At 36.4% G+C, this 21307-nt stretch overlaps 1 protein-coding gene across 1 annotated transcript in view; it reads right to left on the bottom strand.

Moving 5' to 3' along the window:
- Positions 1-21307, bottom strand: part of TM9SF3 (transmembrane 9 superfamily member 3) — a 77611-nt gene that overhangs the window by 45472 nt on the left and 10832 nt on the right. Inside the window, exons 2-3 of the mRNA XM_069067078.1 lie at positions 15289-15484; positions 8382-8501 (exon numbers count right to left, since the gene is read on the bottom strand). Coding sequence (XP_068923179.1) covers positions 8382-8501; positions 15289-15484 — 316 coding nt within the window. The remainder of the gene's footprint in view (positions 1-8381; positions 8502-15288; positions 15485-21307) is intronic.

Genomic DNA, 21307 nt, shown 5'->3' on the forward strand with positions numbered 1-21307 from the left:
AATTTGCCAGATGGAAAAAGAATCTCAAAAGCTCAATGAGGAGAATCATTGCTTCAGAATTAGATTGGAGCAAATGGAAGCTAATGGCTTTATGAGAAATCAAGATGCTGTTAAACAGATCCCAACAAATCAAAGAATAGAAGGCAATGTGAAATATCTCGTGGGAAAAACCACTGACCTGGAAACTAGATCCAGGAGAGATAATTTAAAAATTATTGGACTACCTGATAGCTATGATCAAAGTAAGAACCTAGAAATCATCCTCCAGGAAGTTCTCAAAGAAAACTGCCCTGATGTTTTAGAACCAGAGGGCAAAAGAGAGGTTGAAGGAATCCACCGATCACCTCCTGAAAAAGATCCCAAAAAGAAAACTCCTAGAAATATTATAGACAGGTTCCAGAATTCCCAGATTAAGGAGAGAATATTACAAGCAGCCAGGAAGAAACAATTTGAATATTGTGGAAACACAATCAGGATAACCCAGGATCTGGCAGCTTCTACACTGAGGGATCGAAGGGCTTGGAATATGATATTCCGGGAGGGCAAAGGAGCTGGGATTAAAACCAAGAGTCACCTACCCAGCAAAACTGAATATCATATTTCAAGGGGAAATGTGGTCATTCAGTGGAATAGAGGACTTTCAAGCATTCTTGATGAAAAAACCAGAGTTGAACAGAAAATCTGACATTCAGATAGAAGAAGCAAGAGAAGCATGAGAAGGTAAACAGGGAAAAGAAATCATAAGGAACTTATCAAAGTTGAACTATTAACATTCCTACATGGAAAAACAATAATTGTAACTGATGAAACTTTTCTCAGTAGTTGAAGGGAATAGAAATATATATGTCTATATATGAGGGTATATGGGCATGTGAATACATATGTGAATGTGTGTATATATGTTTACAGGTATACATAGATAGAGGGCATGGGACCAATTTAACAGGAAGGGATGATACTTAAAAGGTGAAATTAAGAGGTGACAGAGGAATATAATGAGAGGAGATGGGGAGACACAGAATGGGGTAAACTATCTCATATAGAAGAGGCAAGGGAAAATGGTTACAATGGAGGGGAAGAATAGGAAGGCAAAAGGGAATGGGTCAACCTTATTCCCATTGAATTTGGCTTGAGGAGGGAATGAAATACACACTAAATAGGGTATCTCACCCTCCAGGAGAGTAGGGGGAGAAGGAGATGAGAGGGGGGATGATGGAAGGGAGGGCAGGCTGGGGGGGAGGGAAGTTGGGAGCACCCACTTTTCAAAAGGGATGGGATCAAAGTAGAGAATAGAACAAGTGGGAGGTGGGATAGGAGAGAGGGAAATATAGTCAGTCTTTCACAATATATCTACTATGTTATTGTTTTGCATTAGCCACACATGTACAACCTATACTGAACTGCTTATCTTCCCAGTAAGGGTGGGAGACAAGGGAGGAAGGGAATGAATCTGGAATTCAAAGTTTTAAAATCAAATACTCAAGTAAATAAATAAATACACACACACACACACACACTATTATTAATACTATTGTACATGTAATTGGGAAATAAGAAATACAGGCACTGGGGCATAGAGATCCACTGGAAAAGTCGAAAGGAGTATGGGAGAAAACATGGGAGAGAGCAGACTGGAGGAGGGGATATCCTGTGGGACTGCTATTTTGGGGCGGTGGGTAGGGGAAAAACGGGAAGAAAATTTATAACTCTAAATCTGGTAGAAATGAATGATGTAAATCAGAAGTTAATAAAGCATTTGGAAAAAAAAAATGTGTAGTCCCTGCAAAGTACACCAGGAAGTATATGTCCCAGATCAACTACCCTTTGTGAAAGCCCAGACCTCCTAAAAGTAGATGGCCCTAATGCTTATATTCACAACTCAACACACAACTGTACAATACCACTTATATATGTTATGTTTCTTTTTTAACTACAAGGGTCTGTCTAAATTTAGCTTTTCTCTTTTCCAACTACAAATCCTACCCATAATGCAAACCCTTGCCCTCCTTCCAAATTCCTAGAGAACTTGGTACCACAATATATAGCATTTATTTGGTCTCTAGTTTGTACAGTCTCACATATTCTTGCAATGGAGGATATTCTCTACTACTATAATGGCCTATAACTCAACTAATCTTTGACACTGAAATAATAGCAAAAAAGTTAAGACCCATTTCAAATACCAACTGATTTTAAAAAGACTTCCTTGACTCTAGCTGAAACCCAATCAGAATTGATGGGGTCTTGCACAATTAACAACAATTCACATTTATATAGCATCTTAAGGTCTGCCAAGTGTATTCCTATGAAAAAAGTGGTACAATTATTATCTCTATTTTATAGATATAGAACCTTAGTTTCAGGAAAAGTTAAGTGACTTGTTCAACAGCAACAATAATAATAGGTAAAAGTTATGTAGCACATATGTATATATATATATATATATATATATATTATCTCATTTGATTCTCCCAACATATCTAAGACAGATGCTATTATTATACCCATTTTATAATTAAGGAAACTGAGGCACAGGTTAAATGTCTTGCTTAGGCTCCTAAGTGTTTGAGGCTAGATTCAAACTAAAGATTCAAGGACCTCCTGCTCCAGGCCCAGGGCTTTATCCATTGCATCACCTAGCTGCTCAAGTTCACATAGTAATTGGCTGTATGATATAATGAAATAAATTTAAAAGAATAGTCATTGTATTCATAATAATAAAACAATGTCAGCTGATATCTATATAGTGATTACTATGCTAGAAATTATGCTAAGTGGGGCGGCCAGGTGGCTCGGCGAGTAGGAGTACCGGCTCCAGTGTTGGGACGACCTGGAGATCGAATCCCGGGCTCAGACACTTAGCACCACACCCAGAAATAACTGGCCATGTAACCTTGAGCAAGTTACTTAACCCCGATTGCTTAAAAATACCAAAAAAAAAAAAAAAAGAAATTATGCTAAGTGCTTTACAATTATTGTATCATTTGATCCTCACAATAACCCTGTAAAGCAGGATGAGGAAACTGTAGCACATAGAAATTAAGTGACGTACCCATGGTCACACAGTTAATTAAGTGTCTGAGGCGAGATTCAAACTCAGATCTTTCTGACTCCAGGTTTAGCTCTATCTACTTCACCCCCTAGCTGCATCATTAGAGCCTCTGAGGATCAGAGAGTTTAAGTGACTTGCCCATTCACACAACTAGAAAGTGTCAGAAACCTGGCTGAAAGCCATGTCTCTCTTGATTCCAGGTCTAACACTGTACTACAGTGCACAAACTCTCTCTACAAAAAGTTTGTGAGGATAATAGTTTATTATTAAAGGAAAAAGATTCAGAAAAGTTCTTATCACCATACTTCCAGCAATCCAGGCTATTCAAAAAACTTGGAATCATCTTTGACCCTCTTACCTGCTTATCCACTCAATCTACAAATTCTACTGATTTTTCTTCACAGTATATAGGTCATATTAAAGTAATGTCTCCCACATTCATTTTTTCTTTTTTAAGCTCACTGTCACTACCACAGTTTAGGTCCTTAACATCTCTGCCTTGACTACTGCAATACTCTCCTATAAAATCTCCCTACCTCGACTCTTACATACTCTCTAATCCAGCCTGCACATCTATACCACAGTGATATCAATAAGACACCACTCTGATCACATTATTCTGTGAGACTGTCCTGGGCCCTCTCTTCTAATCCACCTCCCTACTCTCTAATTTGATGACCAACTTCATTAGCGCCCATGAGTTTAGTTATCTCTATAAAGATTACTTTAAAAATACATACATGTACATCCATTTGTTTGATATGAGTGTATTATATAAGTATATACATATTCATATATATCTGTGTATAACTGTATGTGTGTGTGTGTTGTTTTTAAACTACAGTACCTGTCTTAAGCATCTAATCAAACTGGGTGTCTCTGCAGGCATATCAAACTCAACAAATCCAAAACTAAACTCGTCACCTTTTTCCCAAAATCCTTTCTAAATATCCATATTTCTGTCCAGAGTACTACCATCCTTCTAGTCATTCAGTAACACAATGCTGGTATGAGCCATGATTCCTCCCACTCCCTCATCCCACATATCTAACAGTCGGAATTTACTAGTCCTACCTCCACATTATCTCCAGTAAATGTCCTCTTCACCTCTTACTTGGACTACTGGAATAGTTTCCTAATTGGTCTTGCCATACCTCAAACCATTCTCCTCTCCAATCCATCCTCTACAAAATTGTATAAGAGATTTTCATAAAATGTAGGAGTCTGACCATGTCAGTGCCCTCCTCAAAAAGTACCAATGACTCCCCATTGCTTCAAGGATCAGTATAAGCTCCTCTGTTTAGCTTTTAAAACCTTTCAAAATCTGGTTCCAACCTGTCTTTCCAACTTTGTCATACATGACTCCATTTCTGGCACTCTTACAGTCCTGCTGTTTTTCAAACATGTCATTCTGTCACCTACCTTGCTACTTTTGTACTGGTTATATAGCATGTCTGGAATTATTCCCACTTCAACTCTACTTCTAGCACCACCTTTCAAATGAAGTCGTTTGCTTTCCCTGTCAAACTCCTAGAATATAGCTTCCCAACTGCTTATAAAACAAGGGCAAACATCTCAGCCTTGCACCCTTGGCTGGAAGTCAGATCTGGAACAGACTGTAAATGCATATAAAATTCAGCTATTACACCCTTGTATAAACACCCTCTCCAACCAAATGGCCTACTTCAATGCCCCCCAAAAAGGCCTTTGCTTTTCCTTCCCCATATCTCAGTTCATGACATTTCAACTGACTGATACACCCTCCTCACCCATCCAAATCCTGTCTATCCTTAAAAGACCTAGTTTAAATTCTACCTTCTCCAAAAAACCTGCCATGATTATTCCAGGTGGACTTCCTGCTATGAATTCCAATTAGCATTAATAATCTGGTAATACCTATCATTTATTGCCTATTACTGCTGTTACATATCACTTAATGTATATGCTTGCTCCAAGCACAAACTAGACACTAAACTCTGGGAGTGTCTTAGCTAGCTGTCTGTGTCTATACCATTCTCAGAGTCTAGCACAATGCTGAACACAGAGTAGAAGTCCTGGTTTGCTGATTAATCCTTGGGTTTCAATTCACAAAGAAATAAGAAATTCAGATAATTTCTTAGACCATGACATTATTTTGTGTAGATTTGCTTCCATGACATCCTTCTAGAGAAGCTCTCTGTCATTAATAGATTTAAAAAGAGAATTGGTTTAGTATATCATTCTAAGACTTACTAGGTGGTGACTGGTTACAAGTCATTTGCCCTCAGAAAAAAGGGAAAGGGATAGTACAGGCTCCAGTAAATATTTGAAAATAGGTATCTCCCCAAAACCTAGATGTTTCAACTTCCCTTGACTAACAGGCATGCCCACAATTATTGAGACCTGAGACAGAATTAAGCTAGAGGCCTGGGAAAGCTTAAGACTTGGATATAAGCAGGGCAGTGTCCCTCACCCTGTAATGGACCACGATCAAAGTAATGACCCCCTGAGCCTGAGGTTCTATGGCCAACTCCTCCATCTATCAGACCCTTTTTCATATGCCTTCCTCCCACAGCTACTTCTCCTTACTTATATTTCTATCCTCAGAGAAGGTGAGAGGCCTATAACAATCATTAATAGAATATTAGCACCTTCAAGGACCTATGAACATCTTTCTATTTGACACAATTCTCCCTTCCTCACACTTGGCAGACCCCATAAATAATCATATGATTTGGAGTTAGAAGGAGTCTTAAAGATTAGAGATTAGGAAGTTTAGGTTCCAAAGGTTAAGAACTTCGTCCAAAATGAATGTACAAAAAATTTTATAGCAGTTCTTTTTGTGGTGGCAAAGAATTGGAAACTGAAGGGATGCACATCAATTGGGGAATGGCTGAACAAGCTGTGGAATAGGACTGTGATGGAATACTACTGTGCTATAAGAAATGACAAGCAGAGGGGTGGCTAGGTAGCACAGTGAATAGAGCACCAGCCTTGGAATTAGGAGGAGCTGAGTTCAAATCTGGGCTCAGACACTTACCATAAAAAAAAAACCTCAACCTAGCCATGTGACCTTGGGCAAGTCACTTAACTCCAACTGCCCTATCTTTCCCCTCCAAAAAAAAAAAAACTACATAAAAGAAATGACAAGCAGAATGCTTTCAGAAAAACCTGGAAAGGGAGAGGAGTTAAGATGGTAGAGTATAAGAAAAACCTGGAAAGACTCATATGAATTGTTGCAACATGAAGTTAGCAGATCTAGGACAACAGTGTACACAATAACTGCAATATCATATAATGATCAAATGTGAATGACTTAGCTATTCTCAGCAATATAATGATCTAAGACAATTCCAAAGGACTTATGATGAAAACCACTATCCAACTCCAGAAAAAGAACTGATGGGAGTCTGAAAACAGATGGAAGCATTTTTTACTTTATTTTGGGGGTTTTGGTTTGTTTGGGATTTTTCTGGTCTGTTTTCTCTCAAAACATGGCTAATATGGAAATATGTTTTGCATGACTGCACATGTATAAACTATGTCAAACTGCTTACCTTCTCAAGGAGAGGGGAAGAGAGGGAGGGAGAGAATTTATAACTCAAAATTTTTAAAAAACAAATGTTAAAAATTGTTTTTACATGTAACTGGAAAAAAAAACACTTTAAAACAACACTCTCTGAGAAGAACAGACTATTAAGATCTGGAAGGGACCTCTGAGATAATTTATTTCAACAATCTCCTTTTACAGATAGAGAAACTGAAACCCAGAAGGATGAAGTGATTTGCCCAAGGTCACACACTAAACAACATAGCTGGGAGTGGAACCCAGAAATCCAAGGCTTATTCAACCACATCCTGTTGCCACCATAATACTCCGTATGGCCATTTATGGGAACCGTTTACCTTTCACACAAAATCACCATTCAAAACAATTATATACATCAGTAAATATATGCCAGGTTAAACCATACTGAAAATGTTACATGATTACAACACAATACCAAATGCTCAGTTTTCATGGTAGGTTGCTCAAAAGTCATGGCTACTCACTCACAACTTAAAGCAATTAAGAGAGAATAACAATCCCTAGATTTGTCCTTGTCCATAGTCTTAAAGAGAATATCACAGTTAAAAAAAGTCTGTGAAAACCCTGGAAAACTGACTGTGTAGTTTGTATTTTGTACCACACTTATTTATGCTAATCTAAGCCACAAAGATTTTGCTTAAAGAAAATAAAAATCTCTCACCTCAGGGCTAAAATGAAATATTTATGTTCTTACCAAAAGGTAGGCATGTTGCCTCAAAGGCTATGTAAATGCTTCCTGTTAATGCCTTAGTTTATAATAGGAAATCGACTGCTGAATCAGCTAAAATGTAACCTGGAGCTAAAGTGTAAAGTTCCTGTCCTACATGCAACTCAATTAATATGAAAAGGCTTTTTAAACCAAAACGTGCCCTCACTTCCATCTACCTCTACTTCCCCTAGCCAAGGAAAAGGATGAACTAGACAGAATGTTTGCTTAGATTAAGAAGGTTAAGTTTGGGTGTTCTTTATTTGTCTAATAGATGATTCTATATATTCATACCTAGTATGGACAGACAGGTAAGCAACAAATAAATAAATGGGATTGACTGAGGAAGGCTTAGATAACTTTCCAAATGTTCCTCAGTCAGATTTTCATGTCATGTTTTTTAAGCATGAAATATCTGAGGAACAGCAAGCACTTAAAAATTCAAATATAAGTTGAAAAATATTCTAAAGTTGGATAACTTTGGGGTTATATATCATTATAGATTTTATACACTAAACTTCTCTGACTAGAATAGCTTATCAAAGGCTTACTGTTCAAAAAGTATTTAAATCGAACATGAATTTTTGGAAAAAACATGAGAAACAGCAAAACTAAGGATATTCACAGGAGTTTAACCATACCCTATCACTAATTAAGAGCCAGAATTAGTCAGATTATATTTAAACCCACCATTTCATTGTATGAAACAGTCACCCTCAAAACTACTTTAACTTCAAGCTTACTTTAAACCTCTGAATTTAAAATTATCTTTGTTTTACTCCGTAAAATGTGTATCTCCCTTTGGAAGGTGTATGTTGGATTTGATTTTCTCATTAATTTGGTTTTAATAAGAATGATGCTTCCTCATAATTAGTAATAGAAGACTATGACAACATGGTAAAATTAATTACTTTAATATATAGTGTATACATGTACAGAAGTACAGAATTACTTTAGTCACTGTAAAGGCAGTAACCAATTCAGTACAAAATGATTAAATAAATAATAGTGATTATGAAAATGTCAAAAGGCACTTTAAATTATACATTACTTACCCCATATTGGTAAATCATCGATGTACATCTGGTACCAGTAGTGATTCTTGATAGCATATACAAAAGCATCTCTCTTTGCTTTGTCTAAGTCAATTTCACAGTAGTTGGTCTGCACATCATCTGCTTAAATTAAAATAGTCTAATTAGACCACAAACCTATTTGTGAAGTATATAATGAAAAACACACATGAAAAAAGTCACTTTCCCTAAGCTTTTTATTTTCTAATTTTAAAACTTTTCTAAAGAGGGGAGTAACAGTAAAATAAGACTAGAAATAGAAAGATCAATACACTGCCTACAAACTCTAATAAGGATAAATAGATCAGCTTATTCCTAAAAAGATTAATCTGGAGTTATTTAATAATTCTGAGAAGAATATATTTTAAAATTATTCTTTTCAATTTTACCCATAAAATAATTTTTTATTAAAGTAATTTTTCTTTCAGTCACTAAATTACTTTAACTGTGGCTGGTAAATTTATTTTCAAACTAACAACAAAGATGAAAGCACTGTGTATTTTAAAGAAATGTTCTTTAAGAAGCATATATTTTAATAAACATCACAAATACAGAGAAACATGGAAAAGACTTATGTAAACACATATAAAGTAAAGTAGGCAGAACCAGGGAACCAACATTGTTGCTGCTCAGCTGTTTCAGTCGTTTCCAATTCTTTGTGACCGTATTTGGGGTTTTCTTGGCAAAGATATTGGAATAATTTGCCAATTCCTTCTCCAGCTCATTTTACAAATGAGGAAACCGAGGCAAAGAGGGTTTAGTGACTTGCCACAGAGTTAAGGGTCCAAGGCCACATTTGAACTCAGGGAAATGAGTCCTCCTGACTTCAGGCCTGGCACTCTATCCACCCATGCCACCTACCTACCCTGGAAACAACATATATGACTATAATATAAATAAAAAGAATAACAAAACAATCAAAACAGAATATTATGGAATTATAATGACCAAGCTAGGCCCCAAGGAAGATATGAAAAGATATCTTTCCCCCTTACATTTCTGCATAGGAGGGAAACCAAGGATGTGGAAGACCAAATATAACATCAGACTTTTTGTTGATATTTTGGTTAGTTTTGCTAAATTTTTATAACGGATAGCTCTCAAGAAGGGGGTAAGAGAAGAATATAATGGAAAATGTAGGTGATGTATAAACAAGATATCAATATATATTTTTAAAAAACAGGTTAAGAAAATGTGAGGGAATAAATAAGATGTGCTTATGAAGATAAGAATGCAATAACATAAATTGTTTCAAATAATGGGATGATATGACAATGAGCAAATTTTTGTAGGCCTTCCTCCTCCACTGGTCTCTTGTCATCTTAAAAACACATTAGTATTACAATTCTCACCTTCTAAGGTACAGAAGATGGAGAAGTCAATACAATATGAACTTTCATTCTACCTTATAATATACTCTTTGATTATGAATTAATCTTTTTATCTTATATAGCATTTCTCTTGATTTATGATATGCCCTCTTATATAGATATTTTATGAAGAGCTCTCCACAAAATAGAGAACTTACCAACAGAACCTACCAAATTAAAAAAAAAAATCAGTGATAAGAGCCATGACTAAATACCCCTAGGAACTGGAATTGTTATCCCCCCCCCCAAAAAAAACTGCTGGGGCCCAAAAGATAAATGGTCAAAGGATACAAACAGTTCTCAAAGGAAGAAATGCAAACCATTAACAACCATATGAAAGCATAGTCCAAATCATTGAAAAAAAAGAAATGCAAATTAAACCAACTCTCAAGTTTCACCTCACACAGTTCAAGTCGGCAAAAAGGACAAAAGTTAAGAATATTCAACCACTTACAGGGGTTTGGGGAAAACAGGCATGCTACTGTACTGCTGGTAGAGCTATGAATAAGTACAACTGTCTTGAAAAGGAATTTGGAATCATATAAATAAAGTGACTAAAATGTCCATACTCTTTGACCCAGAGATTCCACTACTTATACCCCGTATACTTATGGATTTACACCCCTAGGAGGCCACTTTAAGAAAATCCTCATATTCCTCATAGAGACCAAATTATTTATAGCGGCACTTTTTATGACAGCAAGGACTTGGAAACAAAACAAATGCTCATCAATTAGAGAATGGCTAAAAAAAGCATGGCACTTGAATATAATAGAATATTACTCTGCTGTAAGAAATGATGAATATGGGGGTGGCTAAGTGGCACAGCGAATGAAGGACTGGCCCTGAAGTCAGGAGGACCTGGGTTCAGATTCGGCGTCAGACACTTAACACAAAAAATAGCCATGTGACCTTGGGCAAGTCACTTAACCCCAATTGCCCTCCCAAAAAAAGGCAAAAAAAAAAAAAGAAATGACAAATATGATGAATACAGAGAAACATGAAAAGACCTACATGAACTAATTAAGAGTTAAAGAGAATTCAAGAAAAAAAACAACATATACAATAACTGTTAAGTCATTTTTTAGTTGGATCAGACTTTTCATTACCCCATCTGAGGTTTTCTTGGCAAAGACAATAGAGTGGTTTGCCATTTCCTTCTCCAGTTCCTTTTACAGATGAGACAACTAAGGCAAACAAGGTTAAGTTGCCCAGTATCACACAGCTAATAAGTGTCTAAGAACAGATTTGACCTCAGGAAGATCAGTCTTCCAGATTCCAGGCCTGGCATTCTATCCACTGTCCCACCTAGCTGCCCCTTACACAATGACTTAAAACAATGTAAAAAGGGAAAAAAAAAAAAACCATTAAAAGTAAATGTTGCAAAATCACATGGCTCCAAATGAAAAAAAAAAAGAAATATGAGGAGATACCCACTTTGTACTCCCCTCTGCAGAGATGGGAAAGCCATGAGCATGGTACACTGCACATAATTTCAGACTTTTACAATGAATTGAATAGTTACACTAATTTTCTTCTTTCTATCTTTAAAAAAAATATCATTTGTTATATATGGGATGGCTCTCCAGAAGGGGGAAGAGGGTCATTGGAGGAAATTATGGTGATATAAAACAGCCAAAGACACTAATGAATTTTTTTTAAAACATTGGTAGGAAATTATGGTGATATAAAACAGCCAAAGACTCTAATGAATTTTTTTTTTAAAACATTGGTAGGAAATTTGTAAAGTTGCATGGCAAAAAATGAGTTACAGGGCCAAAATCTCATACCATACATATACTACAAAAACTTTGATTTCATTAAAGATTTAATTGTTTTAATCAACACACAAACTAAAAGAGAAAAAGGGAATGATCTATTCACTTCAACTGTAGAGAAAAAGAAAACTTTTCATCAACCAAAAAAATTAAAAGAAATTTTTAATGGGTTGATTTTACAGCTGATTAAAAAAAAACTTTAACAAAAAGTAGCATTTCTAAAATAAAAGGATATAGAGAAAATTTCTGTGGTACATGTATCAAATAAAGACAAAATATTTGCATCCTATATGAAACTGATAACATATCTATCAGAATAACATGTACAACCTCCTAAAGGAGAAATGGGTCTTGAACTCCATAATCCTGATCCTACAAAATAAACCATTTTTAAATAAATAAAATTGTTAATAAATCACACAAAAAGTGTCCAAAAATAGTTCTCAAAAAATAACAAACTATTGGCAAACCACATGAAAGATTGGTCCAAATCACTAACAATAAGAGAAATGCTAATCAAAATCTCTCTTAAGTTTTACCCACCAGACTGGCAAAGATCACAAATAATTCAATCAGTCAGTGTTGGAAGAGCTACAAAGACAGGCATACTAACACACTGTTGGTGAAATTGTGAATTGGTCCAATCATTCTGGAAAGAAATTTGGAATTATGACCTCCAAAAAAGCCATCTAATTCAGCTCCCTCATTTTACAGAGGTTTATAGAAAGACCCAGAGAAATGAGGTGACTTGCCCACAGTCACTTAGGTAGTTAAGTGGAAGAACTGAGATTTTAGTGTGGGTTCTCTAACTCCAAATCCAGCAATCTTTCCTCTGCACTATTCAATAAAGCAGCACAATGATAAGGACAGAAGAGAGTATTGGATGTGAAATGGTGGGAAGAACTTTTCATACTGATGGTGTGATTTGAACAATAGGGAAATCCTAAAGAATATGCCGAAAAATGACCAAAGAATTAGATACAATGGATGACATTTCTTAGGAAACAAAGTCATTATGTCTTTCTCTCTTTCTCAATCTCATTTCTCCAAGGTCAAAAAGGTAGTAAATAGCAATATGAGAATGTGAACCCAAGGACTTTGATAATCCAGTGCTTCCTCTCTGCTAAATCATACTGCCAATGTTTCCTTTAACTATACGAACACAAGTATTCTAGGCACTAGAGATAAAAAGACAAAAATGAAATAGTTCATGCTCTCAAGGAACCTAAATTTAATCAACTATATGGATATAATTCAGAAACATTTAAAAGCTTCTAGGTAGATAAAAAAATCAAACTTGAGGGGCAGCCAGGTGGCACAGTGAGTAAGAGCACTGGCCCCATTGTCAGGATGACCTGGGATCAAATCCGGGCTCAGACACTTAGCACCACACCCAGAAATTACTGGCTATGTAAACTTGGGCAAGTTACTTAACCCCAATTGCTTAAAAAAAAAAAATAGACAACTTCAAAAGACAAAGAACTGACTTTTGGGGTGGCCAGGTGTAATGGGAATGCAAATTTGGAAGATCTTCCCTGCCCCTAGGCTAAAGTGCACCTGAAGCCTGGAGTGGGAGGCTTGTTTTTCAGTAGATACTTTTTGATTGGCCAGTGGGTCCAAAAGGTTGTTACATTCTCTGAGCCAGGAGAAGGCTATATAAGCCCTGATGTGTAGCTTTGTTTTGGGACTCACTTTGAGAAATGTTCTGTGATTTGATCTGAATTCTGGGAAGCCGTTTTTGAGAGTCCCCCGGCTTTGAAAAACCCAGATGTGGAAACCCAGATGTTGACTGGGTATGGATGTAATGGTTGGACAGTTTGGAAATCTGTCTACTTGATCTGTTTCTGTCTTGACAATTCTGCCTGTATACTTTGAAGTTCAGGGTGCTGACCTTTTCCCCTGAACAAGGTAAACGATATATGTCTGACTGATTAAAGTAAGCTTGTTAACCCATTTTGAGTTGCTTTCCTTTAACAAAGCAGATCCAAGAACCTGTATGGGCAGCAAACCCTGAGGACGCGCTTGGGGTGCTTGCTGCTACACCAGGTAGCACAGCGAGTAGGAGCACCAGCTCCAGTGTCGGGATGACCTGGAGATCGAATCCCAGGCTCAGACACTTAGCACCCACCCAGAAACACCTGGTCGTGTAACTGTGAGCAAATTATTTAACCCCAATTGCTTAGGGGCGGCCAGGTGGCTCAGCAAGTTAGAACACCGGCTCCAGTAATGGGATGACCTGGAGATCAAATCCCGGGCTCAGATAATCAGCACCACACCCAGAAATAACTGGCCGTGTAACCTTGAGCAAGTTACTTAACCCTGATTGCTTTAAAAAAAATCAAACTTGGCATTCAGTACACAAATGAAAAGCTAAAAATGACAAAGCTGTCATCATATCATAAATGTTCTTTCCTCCAGTTCATAAGTAAATATTCCATTCATTCAAAGTACAAAATCTATTTGTAGTTTATTTCTCAACCCTTTTCAATCTGGCTCCTGACCTCAATCACTCAATTTAAACAACTCTCTCCAATATTACCAATGATTTCTTAACTGCTAAATCCTTAACTTTACTGAATTCTCTGCATCTAACACTGTTTCACTCTCCTCCCCAAGTTTTTCTGACACTATTCTCTCCAGGTCTTCTTCCCCTTGTCTGATAATTCATTATTATCATCTACTAAATAAATCATCTACATCCCACCCTTTAATTGTGGGAGATCCCAAAGTTCTTGTTGTCTTTTCTTGGTAATCTCATCAGTTCCTATATATTTAAACATCATCCACCCCAAAGCAGACCAGAACCAGCAATAGCCAACCACTACAGAAAGCAAAGGACCTTCCATTCCCTTGCCCTAGCCTGAAAAAAGAACCAGGACAGATGAGCACCACCAGCAGCCAATCTTTCCCTTTCCCCAACAAAATGCACACTATCCACTTGCCACCAGTGCTGGACACCCTAGCCAATCCCCATCTCTACCAGAGGTACCCAGAGTCCAACTCTCTGTCAGCACCTGGACCCAAATTTGCCCTGCTATTGTTCCCTATAGTCTCCACTATCTTGCCTGCTACTTGCTGCCAGGCCCTAAAAGCCACTGAGTCATTCCATTTGCCATGAAAATGCACCCTCCTTTACACTATGTCTCATCCGATGAGAATGTGACCAATCCTTGCTGTCCTATTAGTATCCCCAGTGCTCAGCGCAGAGCAAGAACTTATCACATGCTTCCCCTCCTACTCCAGCACCTCACAAAGTGACCCAGTCCACTGCTGGGCAGCTCTAACTATTAACAGTTCTTCCTGATAGCAATCCTTACTTGTTCTCTTTACATCTTCCACCCAAAGTTCCTGGTTCTGCCTTGTGTGGGCAAACAAAACAAGCCAAATGCTTCTACCATATGATAATCCTTCAAATACCTGAAAAGAGTGATCATGTGCCCCTTAAGTATTCTTTTCTCCAGGCTAACCATATCCAGGTCCCTCAATATAGTCCTCTATTAACTCAAAAAATATTCACAGGTTGCTAGAAAAAGAATATAACTTAAACTCTATGAAAACAATCATTTTTCTAAATTTCCTTAAGAGATTACAAAAGTAGTCTAGCTACAAAGTTTTTTTCTAAATGTTTCAATGGAAATCTTTATTAAATCATGTATAGAATTTTCTAAGTAAATATTTAACTTACAGATTAAAGCATTTCTTAGTGCTTAATTTATAATTTAAAAATTCTGAAATATTTACCTTTGAATTTTATATCTAGGCCACTAAACTCCAACTCAACTCCTTGAAGTGCTTCTCCCAGAGTTTCATGGTAATGGCTGATGCTTTTTTTCGATCCCACACAGAAAGGAAGGGAGAAGTATTTATATGTTTCTTGGCGATTGTGGTATGGTCCTACAGTATTCATCCATAAAACAACTTCTTCTTTATCTTGGTACTAAAAAGAAAACACATTAAAATGTTAAATTATGAACTTAAGTTAAAAGTACAGCATTTTTCTGGACAGAAACATCTAAGCTAAAATAAGATACCAAATACATTTTAATCTTAACAAAACTCTCTCTTCCATACAGTCATGCTGCAAACCACCTTAGAGATTTGTTAAAACTTTAGGAATAAACAGGATCTATTACTCAATTCCATAAACATTGACTAAGTAGTACCTCCTATGTGTCAGGCACTGTGCCAGATGCTAGGGATACAAATAAGAAAATTGACAGTCCCTACCCTCAAGAAGTTTACAACCTAATGCTGTTGTTGTTCAGTCATTCATTCATGTCCAATTTTTCAGACCCCATGTACAACATAACACTAATACTACCCATGGGGTTTTCTTGGCAAAGATACTGGAGTGGTTTCCATTTCCTTCTCCAGTGGATTAAGGCAAACAGAGGTTAAATGAATTGCCAAAGGTCACAGAGCTAGCAAGTGTCTGAGGCTGGATCTGAATTCAGGTCTTCCTGACTCCAAGGTCAGTAATCTATCCACTGAGTCACCTAGCTGCCCTTTATAATCTAAAAGAGGAAGAAAAAACGCAAAAGGGAGCTGGGGGACAGGGAGGGAGAAGGGAGAGGAAGGGAATATCATGTTGCAAGGAGAGCTGAAGATAGAAAGTCAACAAATTTTCCTCTATAAAGGAAAACTTTGGGAGAGATTTATGTTCTACCCTCCAGTTCTCTAATAAGAGGGAAAGGGAGGTTGAGGCAGGTGGGAAGGAGTTAAATTAGCAGCAAGGTGATAAGATTTGGAGTGATTATATTAACCTGGGAAGAGCATCTTGTTCAGCAGAGCTACAGATGGAAAGTTGTTATATCTTCATGGAACTTTCCACATACTAATATAAATATTTGTATGTATACACACACATACACACACACACACACACACATACTCTCACTCTCTCTCTTTCTGTCTCTCTCTCTCCCTCTCTCTCTCTATCATATGCATGTGTGTGTACTTTCCCTCCTACTAAAATGAACAGACCTTAATAGTACAGTCTTAATCATCTTTGCATCCCCAAAAGTATTCGAAGTACAGAATATGTAACAGACATTTAATAAACGCCATCAAAACTGAACTGGGGAATAAGAGAATATAGTGTTACAACAATAGTATTTCTACTACTGTAAATAGCAAACCAAGAGCCTATTTTATTATCCGTATTTACACAGGACAGGAGAAAGAGAAACAAGATACAGTTCAAAAATCTAATTTTAACTACTAAATATCCTTGACCAATAAACATGATATTAACAAGTAAAAAAAATTGTGGAATTTCATCTTCAGTCCTCTACATTCCTTCCAGTAAAGCATCCAGCCAGTGTTAAATCTTTCCCAGAGCTGTCTTCCCCTGATATCAGCCTTAAAAGATTTACTCCCAGTCGCAACACTTATTATATGACCAAAGCTAAATCATAAAAACTCTAAAAGGTTAAGTTTCCTCACTGTGTCTGCAGTATTTAATTCACAGAATTGTTGTGGTAAAAGCACTTTGTAAACAATGCTTTATATAAATTCAATCACTATTCTTATTAGTCATATATTTCCCTCAACATCTCATTATAAGACCTATCGTATCTAATTTTGGGTACTAATTCTGATAGTCACTAATTACCTGGTTTGATGTAGGAAAAATTAATTAATCCCTCTGAATCTTCATCTTTAAAATGAGAGGGTTAGACTAAGGGATTGAGATTCCTTCTTGTTTCGAATTTCTCTAATTTTTTAGCTACCTGGTTAATTCAAAAATTTGTCAAAAAAGGTTAAGAATATAAAAATAAAGATAAGCAACAAGTTAAACCAACTTAAATAGCACAAAAAAGTTCAAAAGAGGCAGTCATTATAAATACTTTCATACCCTTTGATCCAGCAATACCCCTCCTAGGGTTATATCCCAAAGAGATCACAGAAGTGGGAGGAAGACCCATATGTACAAAAATGTTTATAGCAGCTCTTTTTGTGGTGGCAAAGAATTGGAAATTAAGGGGATGCCCATCAATTGGGGAATGGCTGAACAAGTTGTGGTATATGCATGCTATGGAATACTACTGTGCTATAAGAAACGAGGAGCAGACAGTCCTCATATTTACCTGGAGAGGCTTATACAAAGTGATGCTGAGTGAGAAGAGTAGAACCAGGAGAAATTTGTACACAATTACAGACACAACGTATGTGTGATGACCAACTTTGATAGACTGGACTCTTCTCAGCAATGCAGTGATATAAGTCAATCCCAAAAGACTCATGATGGAGAGAAATATGTGCATCCAGAGAAAAAACTGAGTTTATATCCAGGTGGAAGCAAAATACCTGATCTTTTTTCTTCTCGTTTGGCTTTATGTCCTCTTTACCGTTTTTCATTACATCTGATACAATCCATCTTTATAACCTGACTAATGTATAATTTGAAAGTATTTACAGATCCTATACTTGACTATATGCTGCCATGGGGAGGAGGGGAGGGAAGCAGACAAAATGTGAAACTCAAGGAACTGTGGAATTGAATCCTATAAACTAAAAGGAAAAAAATTAAATTTAAAAAAAATTCAGTATAAAAAAAAAAAAAGAGGCAGCCATTAAAACTACATGCCTCTCCCCTACACTAAGATTCTGAGGACTTCAATATTGGTACAAACACCACAGGAATAAAGCAGAAAGTACCTTATTTAAATCATGCCTATTGATAACTCAGTCCACTTGTCCATTATTCCTGCTCCAAGCTATTTTTTTCTATTCTAGTTCTCATACCTTTTCCAGGCATTCCTTCATTATTAGTTTTTATTTTGCCAGATGCTATACCTAATCCCAAACTTATTCTCTACCTCTGATTACTTCCCAGGGATCTATACTTGACTCTTTACATTCACTGATACACTATATAGTATCTTTACATATTACCTTTAATATCAATTTTCTAATCAATTATTATTCTCTGTAGAATACTTTCTGCTTAAAGCAGAATCACAGTATACTGGAAAGAACATTTAAAGCTACCTTCCACTCCAGTATATTGGTCACTTTAACAGTTCCTGCTATAGAAGCAAAAAAAAAAGGTGGGGGGGAAGCAATTTACAGAACCAAATCCTCACAATCACAAAAAGAAATAACAATAATGTAAGGAGGTTGTGAAGTACAAAAATAATTAATAGTTCTCAATGGCAAAAAAAATTCTATTTGTTAAAGTAAATGAAATCTTTTCTCAATAAATTGGTCAATTTTACAGTGTGGTATAGAACAGAGCCAAAGGCAAAGCCAGGAAGAACAGGGTGTGTTCAACAACAGTCTCCTAGATGTGTGACCCAGGGCAAATCATTTAACCTTTTAGACTAAGATTCTAAGGTACAGAGAAGATACTGAATTGCTTTGAAAGAAATTTCCTTAAAGAGCTCCATAAATGCTTTAAATATGAATTTTACATAGGACAGGGAAAAGAGAAACAAGATTGAAAGACAGTCCAAAAACCTAATTTTAGTTACTAAATATCCTTCACCAATAAACATGATATTAACAATTTAAAAAATAAGGAATTTCATCTTTAGCTTCTACATCTAGCCAGAGTTAATCTTCCCCAGAAATGTCTTCCCCTGATCAGCCTTTATTAAAAGATTTACTCCCAACTCCAATACTTATTATATGACCAAAGGTAAATCATATAAACTCTAAAAGACTGAGTTTCCTCAATTTAGCTCTCTAGGAGGGGAAGGTGAGAAGGATTCAATAGGAAATACAGGTTATATAAAAATAAAGGATGACAATAAAAATTTAGTTTAAAAATAAAGCAGACTGAATTGCAAATGCACTAAATTCAGGCAATTCACAAAGTATACTGGAAGGAAGGCATAATTCACTAAAACTGACTTCCATCAGGATATCAGTCCCTAGTTTCAGACTAGCCCCTAATCTAGGTGTATGACTGTGGCTCTCATCTGTAAACTGCCTTTAGATCAGATTATCTCTAAGGGTCCCTTCCAAATCTAATATTCTCTAATTTTATGAGTAGAGTAAATTTTAGTACATAATTCATGAACAAAAATGCAGCTTAACAACAAAAACACGGATGTGGAGTCCTGGATACAAACTCAGTTGCAGGTTACTTACTCTGCAAGATAGTTACTTACTTAAGCAAGTCATCACTTCACTGGGCCTCAGTTTTCCTATCAATGAGGTAGATAACTTCTAAGGTCCCTTCTAGCTCTAAATACTATTTCCCACAAAACCTTCCCACTCCTAAAAATACTACCTCAATTATTTTCCATCTAAACACAGAATTTACTTTATATTAATATCCAATATACAGTGACATTTATAGACATATCTTAGAGGAAATGATCATACTACTGCATACTTGACACTACTCTGTTAACACAATTGGCTTCTCTTCTGATTTGATCAATGCACAAGACAATGCTCAACTCTACTTCCCTCTGTATTGTCTCCCTGAGACAGCTGTTCCACAATTGCCACCACGTTGATGAAGCCGCCTTAATCTCTATCTCCAATCCTGGTATGTCATCTAAGTTTTCAGGCCTTTATATCCAGTTTATTACTAGACATTTCAAATCAATTTGTCACAAGAAAAACTTATTTACCTAGTCAAAATCTTCTCTTCCAATTATCCTATTTATTTCTATGATACAATTCTTCCATTCACCCAGGCTTAATATTGTAGTCATCTTCAACTAACCTCTTTCTTTCATTCTATATATAGTTCACATTTGCATAATCTTTAAAAAGTTTACCAAAAATAAAAAAGGTAATGTCCTCACAACAATCTTCAATAGGAAGTATAAGTATTATTATATTACAAATGAGGAAACTAATGCTCAGAGAGCATTTGCTCAGAACCACAAATTCACTAAAGTACAGTCCCAGGATTTGAACCCAAGTTTCCTGACTCCAAACACAGGACTCTATCCACTACAATACACTCAATAAGTAAATTCTGTCGATTCTTTTTTCTTGTATCTAATGATAATAAGATCACAAATTTAAAGCTACAAGGAAACCTGGAGATGACCAAGTCCAACCCCCTCACTTTAGAGATGACAAACAGAAAGGCAGGTAAGCTCTAACTTCCTCAAGGCTGCACTAATCCTATCCCTACCACCCTAGTCCAATACCTGAATATTCACTATAACTGGAAGTGTGTCAACAAATATTTAGGTAAAACCATATTGCATATGGGACATTATAAGTCACCAGGAATACAAAACAGTACAAGACATAGTCCTTTATAATCCAGTTGGGGAAACAGTTCAAAGGACATTAGAGCTAGAACGGACCTTGGCAATTATCTACCCCAGCTACCAATCATTTTGCAGAAAACAAACCAAGTGACTTTCTCAAAGTTACACAACTAGTCAGTAGCAAGGCAGGGTCTCCCGAATGCCAATCCAGTTCATGCTCCACACTATATGCTGCTTCTTACTAAAAAAAAATTTTTTAAGGAGTGATCCAAAAAAAGTGTTACCAAATTTAGTAAAGTATAAGATGATGCATAGCATCCTTTACATTTATGACAAAGTCAATCCTAATGGTTATATGCACACATACATAGTACGTACACATTTATCCCATTTATTCTAAGGAGGAAGTATCATAGTTGCAGAAAGTTTGGTCTTCTGTATCTTTTATAAATTCATTTTACTCACTCCATAAAGTAACTAATGATGAACGTAAAATTGTTGATGTTATAACCAATTCAAGAGGCTCAAGGAAAAAAAATCCTCATCTCTTTGAGACATGGGCCCTGTCATTTATC

Source organism: Petaurus breviceps, unplaced genomic scaffold, assembly GCF_028583685.1.
Source record: "Petaurus breviceps papuanus isolate PSGF00001 unplaced genomic scaffold, PetGlider_PUasm1.0 90740, whole genome shotgun sequence".
NCBI classification, from domain to species: domain Eukaryota; kingdom Metazoa; phylum Chordata; class Mammalia; order Diprotodontia; family Petauridae; genus Petaurus; species Petaurus breviceps.